Raw genomic sequence first — 16,379 nt, forward strand, 5'->3', positions numbered from 1 at the left:
AAACTTCACCAGCCTTAATCAAACATGTAAAAGTTACAAATGACCTTTTGGCTTTTTTACATTCTTGGCACTTAGACCCTCTTAGACATCCACTAATTACCACATAAGAAATCTCATCAAACCTCCAAAAGCTTTATTTTGGCAGCTATAGGTTTTATGGTGCAAGCAAAAGCTACCGTGCACTACCAAATAGGCTGTAAAAAAAAAAACCTTGACAGTCACCCTTCTGACATCCTTCTTAATAATTCCTCTATGTAACCCTTGTTTGACCACACTGTCCTTTTTTATAAATCAATAGTCTCGCTGCAGATGCTCAAAGCATCGATTTGTCTGCAAACGCCGATGAACTCCTCCTGCGCGGAGCGGTCTGCCTCAGACGACATGTCCAGGTCCAGGCTCTCTTGTGAGGCCGCACCAAGTGTATGATAGTGCCTCTGTGGGTCAGTGTGGCCCGAGGACGCCATATGGCTCACGCCCCCTTGCTGGAGATGCTGCTGACCATGTCTCTCTAGGCTTGGACAGAGGACCAGTGATGAGCCTCCGAAAGAATCTCTGAAGAGGGAACAGGAGGACGAGCTGCCCCTCCAACGTTCAGGAGATGAGCAGCTGGAGGATGAGGACAGGGAGGGAGATGTCGGAGCACCTTCAAAGGTGTCTCCGTGAGATTCGGCGCAAGAGGGCTGGGGTTGCGAGGTCATCTCCACGCAGGAAGAGGTTCGATAAAGGCCAGGGTCGGCCGAGAGGGGATCACAGAGGCCGTTGCATTGAAGTGCACAGTGGTTGTTTATTGATAGATCACTGCAGCGAAGAGGCCTGGCAGGGCTAAAGAGGCTCATGGGAAATAGGGCCTCACTGAAGAGTGCCTCGTCTATGCTGCGACGCAAGTTGATGGGCGAAGGTGGCCGCAGGTCTGTGGTGGAGTCACTGGTAAACGAGGATCCACCTGAGGGTTCTCCGCATCCCCCGTTCACGGGTTTTCCTGAACCCTGCAAGTCCAAATCCAAGTCCAGGTCTCGGTATGCCAAGGCCCGGTTGCTGTGGTAGAGGAGGTCCAGGCCGTTAAGACTGCTACCAAGCCTCTCATCCACCAGAGTGTAAAGCGGAAGGCTCTCTATCTCTCCAAGCCCAGCGGTATCAACGATTGCAAGCTTCTCTTGCTGGCTCAGGGTCCATTGGTAGCTCCCAGGCAGGATGGGCGACTTGGACGCCAACAGTTCTGTCCAGCAGCTTCCTGCAGATGGGAGGTGGTCAGAACAGTAGACCGGTTGTGCTACCACCAAGGCTAAGGTGAGACAAACCCCGAGCTCACATAGTCTGCAGCTAAACTGGAAAGCCCACCAGGGCCAAGGGTGAAAGACCTCCTCTCCCCCCGTGACACCCATAGCATTGAGCATTGCATACAACTGCAATCCCGCACACGCTAAACAAAACAATGCTGAAATACAAACGGTTCCAGCCGCCCGGTTCCAGTCGCGGCTCTCGGCGAAGGGGCAGCGGTTGTATCGTTCAGCAGGTGTCGGAGACGTGTTATTCAGGTGGTAGATGTGCTTCGAATCTGCCCGCACGTAGATGTAGAACACGAAATAGGCTGCGGACAGAAATGTGGCCAGTGCAACAAAGGTCCCACGGGAGATGAGTGAGAGAAAGAGGCAGTGGGGAGGCTTTTGCTGGTAGAACTTCAGTAATGTCACCGGTCCGAATGCAGCACCAAAGTGCACGGCAACTAGGCAGGCCAGGAAACAGGGTCTCTGGAAAGCTGAGTAGGAGAGCTGCATCCTTGACCTCATGGAGAGGAGAAGGAAAACCAGACCGAATGCTGCAGTCAAGCAGGGAAACGGTGCCTCGTAGAGGATCAGTGAGGCTTCCGGAGAGGCTAAGCGGTCCTGGTGGCCATAGGCGTCGTACAGGAGGGAGAAAGATCTGGTGCAACCAGCGGCTAGTAGAAACAGACTGACCAGGGCAAAGTAGCCACAGCCGGATGGGCACCGCAGAGGCAAGCAGAGCAGATTAAGAGCCGAGGCCAGCGTTAGCATCGCAAAGACGCAACCGGCGCCGTAGACGTGCGCCTCCCAGGCCAGGCCCCAATCTGCCATGGCACTGTTCCAGTCGGTGTACAGCGGCACCAACATGGGTGGGGCCGGGATCAGGAAGGGGCTGGCCGATTGGTTCGTGGCAGTGGTGTTTTGTGTGGTGGGCTTGACGTCCGTGGAGGTGGTTGAGTCCCAGGTGTCGGAGACGTTGCAGATCCCGGAGCGCTCTTGATTGCAGTCTGGAAGCAAGGTGGCTTCACTGTCCACCTGGTTGTACATCCAGTCTTCAGTGGGCACAGGGATATCGGTGGTTTCTGGGGAGGGAAATAAAAGATCAAATTTGCATTAAATACAAGGTAATAATATTTGAGTGAGTAATTGAAATGAGACAATAAAATAAAAAAAACGTGGAAATTGCAAAAAACTGTAATCATCTACTTTTCATTCTCTTAAAAGCATACTAATCGTCCACTAATGAGAATACACCGAAGCATTTAATCAAGGTTCAAACTCTCTGAGCCATAGAAGACATTGGCTCAGTTCCAGGAGAGTGAAAGCGTGCTTTCTGCCTAATGTGCTAATCCTGTTTAGAAGCTTGTAGGAAGGCAACTTCCTACTGAGCGGGACCCAAATCAAAGGGTGTGTGAGTGTGTGTGTGTGTGTGTGTGTGTGTGTGTGTGTGTGTTAGAGAACAGCCACCCTCAGAACCACAGAGCTGGTTTTGTCTTGCATTACGACGTAAGCCATCTGGAGTTTCCATGCAAGTAAAGTTAATTATGATTGTCTTCGACATGTTTTAGCACCGCAAAGGAAATGGTTTAGCTTTTAAAAACTAAAGGGTAACCATGTGTGTGTTTGCGTGATCAACAGAGACGCCTGCAAAGCTCATCTGGGCCGTACATGTTTATGTAGTTCAATTACTGGAGGATGACTTGAACGGGACGTTGCACAAGTGGCGTCACACAGCCTAATGCCTCACAGATGGGCTAAAAGACTTGTCAGCCCCCTTGTCTCCACATCAACGAGCTTCGCATCAGTGACCTTGATCTTTTTCACAAAACATCACCACGCACACGCTATCTTTCCACCGCAGAAAAAACAACAACCTATTTAGACCTTCTGTCTAATGATGGCAGCAAAATACCATCACCATTTTAAAAGCATTTGCACATACACAATCACTCCTAAGAGCCAGGTGTCAAATGCACCTCAATAAACTGACAGCACAGTAATTCACACACCATGCAGGTGTGCGTTCATAAATATATTTATGTGTAATATGTTGTCTGTGTGAGATTAGAGACTTATTTGTTGTGTAGAAATGTTGGTGTTCACAGCCCAAAAGCAATGTCGTAATGAAAAAAATAAGGGGGGGGAGAGTCTGGAGAATACATTATATCTGGTGGTGATTCTTTGAGCCAGTATAGGAACTTAAATGTGCAGACGGCAGCACCGCAAAACTTTCTTTGCGTATTGAAGATGTCTAATTTGTGTCCTGCATAAAACTAAAAGCAGGATCTATGTGGTTGTGTGCATTTTTGTTTTAAGCCTTTATCATCTGGTTTTTTTTAATGTTTTTTTTTTTTTTTTTATGTGTCGTATTCTTGTCTTTCCCATCCCACCCTGGGCTGGTCCCCCAATTCGCTCCTTTGTTTATGATTTCCCTTCAACACCAGCTTTCAAAAAAGGGGAAACTCCCATAGGTGGGTTTGTTATTTTTAAACCGGGACAGATTTCTGACTGCCCTGATTATTACAAGTCTCTTCCTATGCTTTATGTTTTATGCTTAGACCCAATGCATGGCATCTGCGGTTTCCTTTATGCTTAACATGTGTCTGTAGCTCTATGGTGGAGAACGAAATGGCACTTTGTGTCTATGTGTGCTCCTACTGGAGCTGAACAAAGCCTTGCTCTCTTCCTGCCTCCGATCCCGAAGAGGATTTTGTTGTGCGTTCGCGCTGCCCCTGCTGTCTGCCTGTTCTTGACCAAGTCTTTATCATTTTTCTCCTGACCCCAGAGCTGAATCACTGTCCCAGGTTGTGATGAAAACGTCAAGCCTCGAGCAAATAATATGACCGCACTGTCAGAGGCTGGTGCTTCTTTTACGCACGACACAGCAGATTTATTTCAAACATCCTGAGCTGTCTTTTGAAGCTTCATCACATCCTCAACAGGAGGAATCACGTGGATGGAAAAAAAAAAAAAAGTAAAATTAAACCCTTAAAACGCAAAAGCTGAAATGCTGTTGAGATGGCTCCCTTGTGCATCGTTCTCACAATGATCCTTCAGTGCCCCACTAGGCTATATTGTTATGATCCAATATGGCAGGGAAGAGAATAAGACACCATATATGTGTGAACGTCGGTCAGTACATTCAGATGTGCATTCACACATTCACACGCTGCTGCTCTGCCGGGAACTTGCAAGCAGTGCCGTCATTAAGTCTGTTTAGCAGCTGGACTAAACATACTGTTCCATATTGACATTTAATATGCCAGGAAGGAAGGACTGAATTATAAACGCAGTGACTGGTTTAAAAATCACAAGTGCCCGGAGGTGGTTTGTTGAAAGTTATAACATTAGCAGCTTGAAATGAGGTCATTAACTATGTCAGCGCTCCAATAAACCTGCACTGTTTCACTGTTCGTGCCGACAATGTCGTCCTATCAAAACAGACAGTAAGTAGCGGTGTGGGAAATGTGGCCGGAGTGTAAAATAAACACACAGCTGCAGGCGTTCTGAATGTGAGGGGCCGCTGATAAAGTAGGTGGGGTTCACAAGCACAGTGTCGTGCCAATGACTCGTCTGTCTGTTTGTTTTCTTTTCCAGGGCCGTGGCGTTGATTTTGGGATGCCCGTCAGGCCGTGTGGAAAGCGTGACGGGTATTGAATTAGTGCCATGTTTAAGTCGATACATATTGTGTCACATCTGAGCGGCCTGCACGGGGTTTCTGTATGTGTAGCATACGTTGCGTTGCAATGCATGTTCCCCGGTCATCTGACACATTCCTGTGGGACCGAGTCTGTCCACGCTTGGGGACAGTACACGCATCAACAGTAGACAGACACAGACGTGAAAGCAAAGTGCCGGCGGACACAGACTCAGAGGTCATTTTAACTAATAAAAAAGGCTAAAATATCATCTTTAGAGACTGGAATATGAGTTCCACTGACTGTAGTCTAACTACTCAACGACAGACAGACACAGTTAGGGACCAGCTGGGGGACATAGTGGAGCATTGAGATGTTTCTCTCTGGAGTTGAATAAAAGCTGAGATAAAATAAGAGTGAATATTGGACAGAGGCAGTAGTGGGCTACTTAGGCACAGCAACATGCTAACCCTAGCATGGCAACACACTCACAGTGCTAACAGGCCGCTGTTTACCATGCTCACCATCTATAGGTTTCATTTAAACCACATGGCAATCTTCTTCTTCTGACCTTTCTTTGCAAATAAGTGATGATTACTGTGAATATTTGATCTAAGATTCAGTTTAAATCAAAAGAAGTTAAGATCCTAGAGTTCTCTTAAGATGATTCTCTTAATAATTAATACAGACCGATAAATTAACAAAAACTGTCTGAAAATCATTAAACCCACATGAGACGACTTGCTTCAGAAATCGTTAATTTTGAGGATCGGTTTCAGTTCGGTCTCAGTGGAAACACTATTAGTGCACTGTGTCTTCATTTCTTTAGGTTTTGTTAGTAAATCGTAGAAGGTCTCACCGAAAGCATCTTAATCCGCAGACCATCCAATGTAATAAAGGTGAAGGATTCCTCTGGTTTGAATTGAGCGACAACCCCCACGCACTCATCTTCTAATTGGATGCGTGTTGCGTCTGCATCGTGAAACCGAGTGCTCCATGTAGTTTTTCATCTGATTGCCGTCATTTTCAATTTGGCTCACCTCAGAAAAAGCAATTTATGGGGAGCTCACGGAGAAGTTATATATCGTGCATACTGAGGAGAAGCCAGTTGTGTGCAGGGTTCATCTGCATCCAAAACACCTGCTGTGGGTCCATTAAAGCAAATTGGAGAGTTTGTATGCTAGCAGTACGTCTGTTTATGTGCTGTCAATGTTACCAACATTAGAGCTTTGCTTTAGGCAGCAAAAGGCAAGCAGACAGACTACTAACGTTATCGTTTCACTCACTCACTTGTGACACACCAAGATAGAAAGAGACCCGTAGCTCCCCATCGTCAGCCAGTGGCACATTTGACATATCTATTTTTGAACATCACTTGACGACATCTGCTATTCTGGGCAAGGTAATGTGGGTTACATCTGCTCCTGAGAACTGGGCTGAAAGTGGATCTTTTAATTAACGCGTTCTACCAGAAGTTTAGGATGATAGCCTAATACATAATAGAATATAATGATATATCATGTTTTCATAAACGGGCTCAGTACAAAATTCTGGGCATTTCTATGGCCTCCACACTGAGCTAGCGTCTAGCAGCTAACAGCGCTAACAACAGCAACTGTGCTGAGAGCTAACCGGCTTGGGAGAGGGGGGGGGGGGGGGTCTAAGAAGCAGTTTAGCCTATTACTGATTAAAGATATGAGTCATATACAATTTAGCTAATCCGTGTCCTAAGATAGGTTCAGCTTTGGGCCAAAGTCATCTGGCCCAAAGCTGCGCGTGCTCTCGTCTCGCCTTTTTTTTTTTTGACGACCAGCGCGAGCACGTGCACTTCCAAGAAAATCAACGGGGTCAGATCCAGCATGCACAGTTACCGGAGTAAGGGACATGAAGCACTTGTTGGAAGAATCAAGAAAACATTACTGGTCAGCAGTAAAACGCCTTATTGAGGGCAGTGCAGACTGGCGGCCATGAGCTAGTCAGCGGGCCGCGCTCACATGCACGAACAATGCACTAAAAGGCACAAGGTCCCGGTCACAAAAACATGGCAGCACCTCGGATTACAACACACACGGAGGGGGAGTGACTTAATTTCTGCTCCGCTAGATATTACTCCACTATATCTTCACTTAGAAAAGTGTTGTTTGATGCTATTAATGCTTTAATTATCACATAGAGAACCTTTAAAAGGTTAATTCTGGTGATATTCTTAATTTATCGTCAATAATTCCCAAACCAAAAAATTCACAATACCTTGAGCAATACACCTCCAGTGTTACCCCTGAAAACTATTGAAAAATGGATTAATGTTTGTTAAATACATTTGTGATAATAACAATTTGACACATTGCCTTCATGAATAGATTCCAAAACAGAATTAAGACTATAAAACTCACTGAAACAGATGTGTGTAGCAACTTTTCATTTAAATGTACCGGATCAATGACTATGTTGCTGAGAGACACATTTGTCTATCGGGTGGCATTGTTCCCTGTCTCTTCTGTTCTCGGGAGTTCTCCAAAATAACAGCTTGAATGAGCTGTTCTTCGCCTCCCGTTGGAAGCAATTAGTGGCTTCAGGCAAAGGATGCAGGGTAATTGCTTCTCCCATCCTTCTGACAGATTGACCGGTACTGAAAAAAGCTACACGACGGCGGTGCATTCGGCGGCGCCTCCTAACAAACACAAGCTGAACACGGATGCAATTCTGCAATAAGTGTTTGTTTATATCTCCAGGGATTTGCTTGCTCACCTGCGCTCTGTGGCGTGGACGTGGTCAGCAGCTTGGTGGACGGCGTGGAAATGTCTGCCAACTCGGTGTCACTATCCCCGTCGGCTGAAGGGACCACACCTTCCTCATCCTCCTTATCCTCTCTGCTGCCTGGCGGCTCTGGGAAGACACGTGCAGTTTAACCTCCGAAGCGATCTCAAATTGATCACGACCGCAATTTAAAGAACAACAGTCACACGGTCGCTTCAAATAATCGGGGGACAGATTAGCAAGTTTGGAGCCTGCCAAGAGAAAGTTTAACCCTCTGCGCTCTCTGCTCAAAGCGTGTCTGAGGCTTCACACTGAAAAACATGGAAGGACTATATTTCTTAACCCAGTTATGTCAAATAGATTGACCATCGTCCACTTAGTTGTAGCCAGTCATCCATAGCTCAGTAGTCTGGCTCTCTGTAGTCTAATTACATTGACATCCTGGTGTGTGTGTGCGTGTGCATGTTTGTGAGTGTGTGTACGTTGCAGTCCATCACAAATCCAGACCCGTTTCATGACAAGCTCAGAGGGAGAAAGAAAGAAAGAAAGCGAGAGACATAAATCACTGGCTCTGAGACAGAGCCACATCACCCTCTTTACCCTTTGGTTCACTCACACACTACAGTGTCCACAGTCGGCCCTCTGCACAGCATTTGTGTGCTTCACACTTATAAATGAATGATGACACCAGATGAGACAATATTCAGGGAGTGAATCTGTTGAGGGGGGGGGGGGGACTGATGAGCTGACTGCGTGACGAAGCCAGGGATAGCAGGTGCAGTGCTAGTTTATAACTTCAGAATTATTATTAATAAAAGACGCGGAGGCACCAGGCTAGTGGGGGGAATAATGAGTGCGGGGGGAGAAAAAAGAACCAGCAAGGAGGCCACGCAAGCTACTATCACACGGTATAATCTAGGTCATGCTCACAGCACCCGAGTTAATCGTAAGTTTTTCAAGGTCTCCGAAGCAAAAATCTGAGTTATTGCGCTGTTGACCCCAACACATCACAGATATTTATTCTACTACAAATCAGTGTTGTTATATAGTTTAAGCTACACATGGTCACACATTGTCACAACCTTTTTAGTTTGTACCGTTGAGCCGTTGTTGGTTGATCAAATGAATCGAGACGCTGTACACCAGATTTTCAGAGACTCTGCTGACACAGCAAAATAAAAGCAAAAAGGGGATAAAAGCGATTTTTTACTTATTGAATAGCTCAACACTTACACCTATACGCTGAATTGCCATTTCACTGTTTACGTTATTAGGAGACACATCATTTATTTTAGCCTCCATGACCTTAAAGTAAGACGTTCTCTGCATTGATTCTTAGTTGAAGAAGAATCTTTCCTTCTTCACCTCAGGCTATGAATGGATATTTCTTTATTGAAGTTTCATCCAGAGATACAGCCTGAATTGAATTTAAAGTAGAATCCACAATGGGCAACACTTTTGAGGCATTGATGGGCATTTTGGCCGGGTAGTAATTCACAGTGTATCGTTTTTCAGAGGCTCCTCATTATCTTCAGCTTCCAGAAATATATATATAAATAAAAAGATGATGTTGCACTCCGTTACACCCTGTATAATCTATGCAGGCCCCGAGTGAGTTTGGGAAAGAACATGTGGGTTTGGAAACAAACACAATGAGCCAAGAGTGATAAGACAGAAAAGGAGTGGGTTGGATAGCATCTCAAATGTACTTGCAGAAAATTGCATCACGTTGCTGCTAATTTGGCTCAGTTTCAAGATAGTTACGAAGGGATCATTCTCAAACCTCCATTACACTTAAAAAATCAGTCTGACTAAAGGTGAGAAATAATCCAGATTGTTTTATATTTGCAAATTTGCGTTAGCCAGGTTTACTCAGCTGGAGAGCTGTGGGTGAAAATCCTAAAAACAAACAGCCTTCATCCATCTTGTTTTTTTATTTTAACTCGCAGACTCTCTGTCTGACCAAATGAGTCAGAAGATTAACATAATATTAACCGTTTTTTGATTTGCATGTAAGCCCCTTTTCCATGTCCATTCTACACAGGGGCATTAGATATTCATGGCACATGCTGTGCGCGTTAAATCCATTTCCTTAATCAATTAATCTGTGGACGCTCGTGCTTTAGCTGTTCGGTATAGTGCTTGGACCAGAGGGACAATATATCCTTGCAGGTAATGGAGTGCGTTCAGGGTCCAGTCTAGCCGCCGCCTATTAGTACAACATGCAGTAATGCAAAAAGGTGGGAGGAGGGGAAAGAAGGAGCTTTTTGGAAGTAAATTTACAGCTGTGGCTATCTGGGAGGTTTTTGGAAAACCTCCATTTTCAACGCCCACGACTCTTCCTGCTTTCTCTTTTCATCATCGCCCTTGCTATCAGACGTTGGAGTGTCCCTCAGTAGAGGATTTGACACGGATGGAGAGCGTTGCTGTTTTCAAATATATATATATTTTTTTTACACCTCACAGCCTCCTCAAGGGCAACGCCACATATAGCAAACGCCGTCTCGATCAATGAAAACCCACTCGCTTGTGAAGATGTTACATTACAGCACACACGGAGCGAATGTTCACGTTTGGGATAATGTATGGTAATGCGTGGAGTGCCGTGCTTCCATTTGTCATATTAGTCTCCGGTGGGATTATCTAAACACCGCAAGACTCCAGCGCAATGCCACACCGAGCAGACCACAAGGGTGCATAAAAAAAAAAAAAAAAAGCCGCCACATTTATGTATTCGTTTTTTAATTTTGCAGCTGGATGACTAGAAGCTTCTCTGATCCCTGTCAGGACATGTTCACCCTTCGAAGCAGCCGTAGCTGACATGTCCGTCCATGGAAAAGAAAGTGACAGGGATTTGTTTGTGTTTTGTACAGGCACACATATTGCAAAGTGAGGGAGGAGACTAAATGGCAAGAAGCATGTTCAGCCTCTACGAACAGCGACTGGCGAGCGAATGGTCCCAGTGGAGTGGAGGTGGTTTTGCTGAGTGTGCGTTTGGAATACTGATACATGGTCACACACACTCAGGACAAACCCCTATCTTTTCTGTATGCCGCCACACGATGCACAACCGAAAACAAGTGCAGACACAACACCATGCGCTGTAGACATAACATCGCCAGTTTCAATTCAAGCAGCATGTGGGAATAGCTGCAATTGCTTTGTTTGTTTTTTTACTAAGGACCTCTTTTTGGATATAGTGCAGAATACATTGCTGTTTGTAAATATCCAAGAGCGTATAGTCTCAAAGCCCATCTTTGTCCTTGAAGACAGCAGTCGTCTAAACAATCTAATTTCAAGGTCCATTTAGTAGCTGATCTCAGGCTTTTCACAGGAAAAAGAAGTCCTTGAAACACTCAAAAACACTCAAAAGGTAGTGTCTTATGAAATCTTTACTGGCATTAAAAAAGAAAAGAAGTATTTTAAGAGGTACATTTATGGAACAGGTGTTGTATTTTTCTTTAATTTTACTACGATCGCTTTATTATTATTTTTATCATTATGCTTTGTGTGAGTATCTATGAACTTATTTGAATTTCAAAGATTGTATTTTTACTCTTATTAATGGAACATTTGGTGGGATGGCAGTATTTTGTCACATACGCTAATCAATAGAATATTAATGTCCTAAATATTGCAGACTGTGTGTATACACCCACCAAACAATTATGGTTTTACCAGGACACCGAACCTCCCCGGCAGAGGATAATCGACTCATCATTTTCTGGCCCGACCTGTTGACCCTACATGATGGATGCGTCTGAACCTGCAGGAGGACCTTCCTCTGAAGATTCATTAGGCATACAGAAACCAGACTGCCACCAGTGGGGGATGGGCTTTGAAGAAGGAGGCGTTGCCTCAATGTCGTGTTAGTCTTCTGAAACCTCCTGGCTACCAGTAGCTGTTTTAGCTCATCATCTTTCCCTTTTTCATAGAGAACAAAACCCCCATTGAGCAGGTAATGGCTTATGAAATGTTGGGAGTGGAACTGCGGCTTTTAAACTCATTAAAGATTGTTAAATATAGTTTTTTGGGGGGGGTGGATTGGTAGAGATTACTCACTGGTGGCGATTGTGAAATGCAAAACTCACTTAGTTAACGACTACAACAACAACAACAACAACAATCAATCAAATAAAGATTTTTTTTTAACAATCCATCGATTGCACAAAAGATTTTGATGCTTTAAATTAAGCTTCATTCCATCTTCTGTGTGTGATGGGACCGTTTTATTGAATCGTTCAAAGTCTGCGGGAAGCCAGCGTTGGAAATCTAATAAAGATGCTGTATTGTGCAACAACTCAGACAGGATTAGTACACAGTGTAATAGACTACCTCATTATATCAAACAATCCTAACTATACCTTTATGATGATCTCTCTGAGCAAGGTGCACAGCATTTCCAATACACAATCACGTGTCACTGTTGATTCCAGAATTGTGCCCAATGAGTGTTGACAGGTTTTCAACAAGATCTGGACTTTCTGCTAATATCGGACATTTGACTACTCACCATCTCAGAAATGTCTTCCATCGAGCCAAACGGTCTGCAGCCTTTTGACAGCCGGCTATTGAACACTTAAGACCTGCCTGCCCATGATGGATCACATCTACAGAGTCAATCCAGCCACTATTGATTGGTTTAACTTTGCTTACCTCCTGCTATTGGAAAGTTAACCCTTTGGCTCTGAGTTGTGCTTGTTATGGATTCCGGCACTAGTTTGTGATCGATCCCCATGGCAGTGGTGATTGCCCCCGGCTGTTCCTCCATGGGCCCTGACCTGGCCTCAGAGGAGCCCAGATCAGCCTCGCTCTGAGTGGGGTGACGTTCTGTCATTGTGGCTCCTCCAGCATGGAGCGTAATGCCAAAAGTCGAGTCTTGTGGTTTTCTGACAAACGTGGTTTCTGCGGACGTAGAGGGGGTAACAGGAACCAGAGGGTGTCCGCTGGTTGGAGTGATCTCCACCAGTCCTGGGGCAGTCGTTGTGGTTTGGGCTGGTGCCCATGTCAAGGCAGCGGGAACTGTGGTTTCTGCCTCTGCTGTCAAAAAGATTGTTTCTGTAAAATCTTCAGCCTCCTTATCGGTGCGTTGCTCTGGGAGCGGTTGCGTTGTGGCTGCTGCGGGGCCCCCCGGTGGGTGGGTATGTGTTGCATTTTGTTCTGAAGTGCTTGTGCCGGTGGGACTGTTGGTGACCAGAGTATTTCTGATAGAACTGCTTGTGGGAGAGTAGGAGTCGGAAACAAGAGCTTCGTTGTCGCTCTGCGCTATGCTGCTGTGTGGAGAATCCGATGTCCCCGTGGGAAGTGATTCTGTTCCTGTCTTTGTCACGCTGGTTAGGAGCCCCTGACTCAAGGTCGTGGGTGGTTCAGAGGCCTCAGAAATAATTTCGTCCCCTGAACCAAAGTGGTCTTGCAAGCGATTGATTGGTTCCGTCAGCCCTTTGGTGGTTGTGGTCAACTCGGCAGACTCATCGTTCACGTCCGAACGTAAAAAGGGTATACGGAAGGGAGGGAACGGAATGGAAGGGAACTTTGGCAGAGACGGGGTCCACCAGTAAGAGCTTTCAGGTGGGTTATCTTTTGATGGCGTCGGTCCCCAGAGGGCCTCTTCGTCAGCCACAGCCTGCCTTTGAAGTAGCAAGAAGCACCAGAAGCAGAAAGCCAAGGTCTGGAGGAGGCGAAGCATGCTGTCGACAGTGGCGCATTGGGTCGCTCACATGTTGTTCTCCATTCTCCTGCTCCCTGAGGCGGGGTTTGGCTCGCTCTCCGGCAAAATGGCCTAAAAGACAAGAACACACAGGACACAGTGTGACACACTTTCCATCCACTCTCCACCAGCTAAATTTGAAGTTGCGAAAACTTGATAGAATTAGCATCTGTTCGTATGACATTCTTGAGTGTGACCTGCTTTTCAGATCGCGAAGTACAGTATAGAAACGATGCCACCGCTGAAGTTAGCATGCTAAAAAGAATATGTCACCCACCACAAATCACAACGAGAGCTTAAGTATTATGGAGCACCCCGCAATTAGTGGTGTCCTGTGAGATGTGGTGGTCAATATTTATGTCATGCTGTGTCGCAGTGATCGGGCGGCTACACAGACTGACCATTTAAAGAACTTAAAACTTAAAGAACTTCCATCCATATGTATTCTTTTCAGAGAATAGTGAAGAAATAATGTGTGTGCGTGTGTGCTTGGGGAGGGGGGGGGGGGGGGGGTAGTGAATTAGTGTCCGGGTTGCCAACATAAGAATAGAGGGGGACCTCTTTTTCTTTTGTGGAGCACCGAGTGGTTCAAAGTCACTTGCCTGTTGCCTCAGTGAAAAGACTGGAGCGCCAAAGGAATTTACCCCGTGAGAACAACAACCTGTATGCTCCAGCCGTACTTAACCCCCCTCGCTTCGGCCTCGCCTTCTTTCAATCTCAGATTTATTTGTTCTTTAAAAGCAGAGGGAGAAAGATCTGTTTGTGTGGGAGAGAGAGAACAAAAAAGATAAATATTCACACAAATCCGCTATCAGAGTGAAGATCTCTCCTGCTCTCGTTCTCCTCATGAATGTTATTTCACACTTTTCCTGCATTGTCAGCCTCTCTGACAAGTTTATTACCAGCTCACTATCCCCCTCTAATCCACGGCAGTTTTCTCTCTCTCTCTCTCTCTCGTTCTTGCTATTTTCTTTCAAGATCCATCAGCCACTGCCATGAGAGTCTCAGGCAGGGACTTTGCCTTCCGTCTCCTCCTCCGTTCCCACCTGGAGGGGTGAAACGAGCCTATATACACAGTCAGATGCCTGGATATGAAGACTGACTACCAGTGGGGGGTCAAGCATAAAACTTCCCACACACTCCCTAGTTTTGGCATTTTGACTGAGCAGCATGAAAAATCCGTTTTTCCAATGAGGTGGGGTTGTTTTTAGACGCCTGAGAGCTCCCACTCGCGCCAACCAACCCACACACAGTCACGTTTCATACGTGCAGAGATATTATTGTCGATGAATTTCGGATCTGACTCTGTATCGTAGTGCAATCGTGTGCTCGCTCGCCCACGTGTACTCTTCTGTGCGAGGCACACACACCCACAAAAGCACACTTTCTAGGCTTCTTCAAGATATTCTGACAGCTCTTTCTAAAACGATTACACAAAAGGCTAAGAAACGATTAAATGCTGTTTTGTTGAGTTTCCAAGTTTATCGTATTATGTATAGAAACATGTTCATCTATTTGGAAGCTTATTGGGCAAATGATCTTCTATCCTTAATTGCCTTTTTGTTGATTTGATGCGTAACCGATAAATTATGTAAGAAAAGGGAATACAGTTCACTTCTGTATCCCTTCAGCTCAGTAACAGCGCGGTAAAAGGGAACTCGTGTAGAGCGCACAAAACGCTTCACTTCACAGTATGACTTCCAGTCTATTTTGATTGCAGAATCACTCAATCAGAATCAGAATGATGATATATCTTCATATTTTTCAATACAACATCACACGTGCAGTTCTGGGCCAAATTTATTTAGTTGATCAATCGCGGGAATATACACATTCATAGTTTTCAAGGTCCGGATTTTCCGAACACAAAACAACACAACCGGATAATCCCCCTTCAAGTTGATGTGGTGAACTTGTCATTAAACAGTGGAATGCTGACATATCCGGCAGATACTTTATTATTATAAAGCATTATTAGCATTTTGGAATCTGGTTACCCCTCTTCTTTGAACTTGAAAAAGACACTAAAATGCTCCTTAGAAGGGAAACTGCAGAGAGTGACATAATTATCTGCGGGTTTGTCACTTCAAACTTCCACTTTCATGTTCACCTAGTCATGTAAGCCATTAATAAATAAAGCGTAATAGCAGCTTTATCATGTAAATAAATGTTCAGAAGTATTGTAGAGCTAATGTTAATTATTCAATTACGTCATACATTTATTTGTAAACAAACAAGCAATCAAACTCACACACCATCTACAGTGCTAGCCATGAATCAAAAACCACAACACATCTTATTGCTTTACTCTATTCCAGAATGGGCCTTTAACTTTCTTGTCATCACACTCAAATGCGTGTCCGTTAGAGAAGGCATTGTCTGGTTTGACAGGCGACGGAGCAAGTGGAAGGGGAACCATAAAAAGTGTCTGGGGGGAATTTACAAGCTATACCCTCCATTATTTCGTTGCCGTTTTGTCTCGCTGCTCCTGACAAAGACGGTGGCCTGCTGCTGTAGTGTGCTCAGCGGAGCAGGGAAAGAGAAGGAGAGACAGAAGATAAGAGCAGAGAGCAAAATACAAGGGCAATATAGGACAGAGAGAGAGAGAGAGAGAGATACAAAGCCACCATATTGACATTCAGTCGTGGCCTTCGTAGTCCAGGAGGGTAAACTCTGCTCCTGTCTCCCTGATGCTCATTTCAGTTTGTTGCCAGAACCTCTTTCATTAACTCTGTAAACAGACTCCTGTCTTTCAATTTCGTCTGTGTGTGTGTGTGTGTGTGTGTGTGTGTGTGTGTGTGTGTGTGTGTGTTGACGAGAAGCCCCCCCACTCTCTCACTTCTCCCAGGGCCACCAGCCATCTTGTTCTCAATCAGCTGTAACATATTCCTCTATGGAAAATGCTCCGTTCTAAATTAATCCGCCGACGATATTACAAGCCTCGTATTGAGGCCACTGGAGCTAACGGGAGAGGGAAAGATGAAGAGGAGAGGGAAAGATGAAGAGGAGAGGGAA

At 45.3% G+C, this 16,379-nt stretch overlaps 1 protein-coding gene across 1 annotated transcript; it reads right to left on the minus strand.

The window, feature by feature from the left end:
• Positions 1-284: 284 nt before the first annotated feature.
• Positions 285-13,343, minus strand: LOC117726422 (proline rich transmembrane protein 4). The gene is made up of 3 exons (XM_034526705.1): positions 12,314-13,343; positions 7,649-7,786; positions 285-2,344 (listed from the first exon to the last, which is right to left on the minus strand). Exons 1-3 carry the CDS (start codon positions 13,341-13,343, stop codon positions 285-287), a joined length of 3,228 nt encoding a protein of 1,075 aa, XP_034382596.1.
• Positions 13,344-16,379: the final 3,036 nt, after the last annotated feature.

The sequence above is a fragment of the Cyclopterus lumpus genome, chromosome 23, assembly GCF_009769545.1.
Source record: "Cyclopterus lumpus isolate fCycLum1 chromosome 23, fCycLum1.pri, whole genome shotgun sequence".
In the NCBI taxonomy this organism is placed as follows: Eukaryota; Metazoa; Chordata; class Actinopteri; order Perciformes; family Cyclopteridae; genus Cyclopterus; species Cyclopterus lumpus.

Excerpts from the sequence above, each read along its gene's own strand:
- LOC117726422 (XM_034526705.1), bottom strand. The coding sequence starts at position 13,343 with ATGCTTCGCCTCCTCCAGACCTTGGCTTTCTGCTTCTGGTGCTTCTTG. Across the intron at positions 7,787-12,313 it reads TAACTTTCCAATAGCAGGAG|AGCCGCCAGGCAGCAGAGAG; the intron begins GTAAGCAAAGTT and ends GTGTCTTCCCAG. Across the intron at positions 2,345-7,648 it reads GTCCACGCCACAGAGCGCAG|AAACCACCGATATCCCTGTG; the intron begins GTGAGCAAGCAA and ends TTCCCTCCCCAG.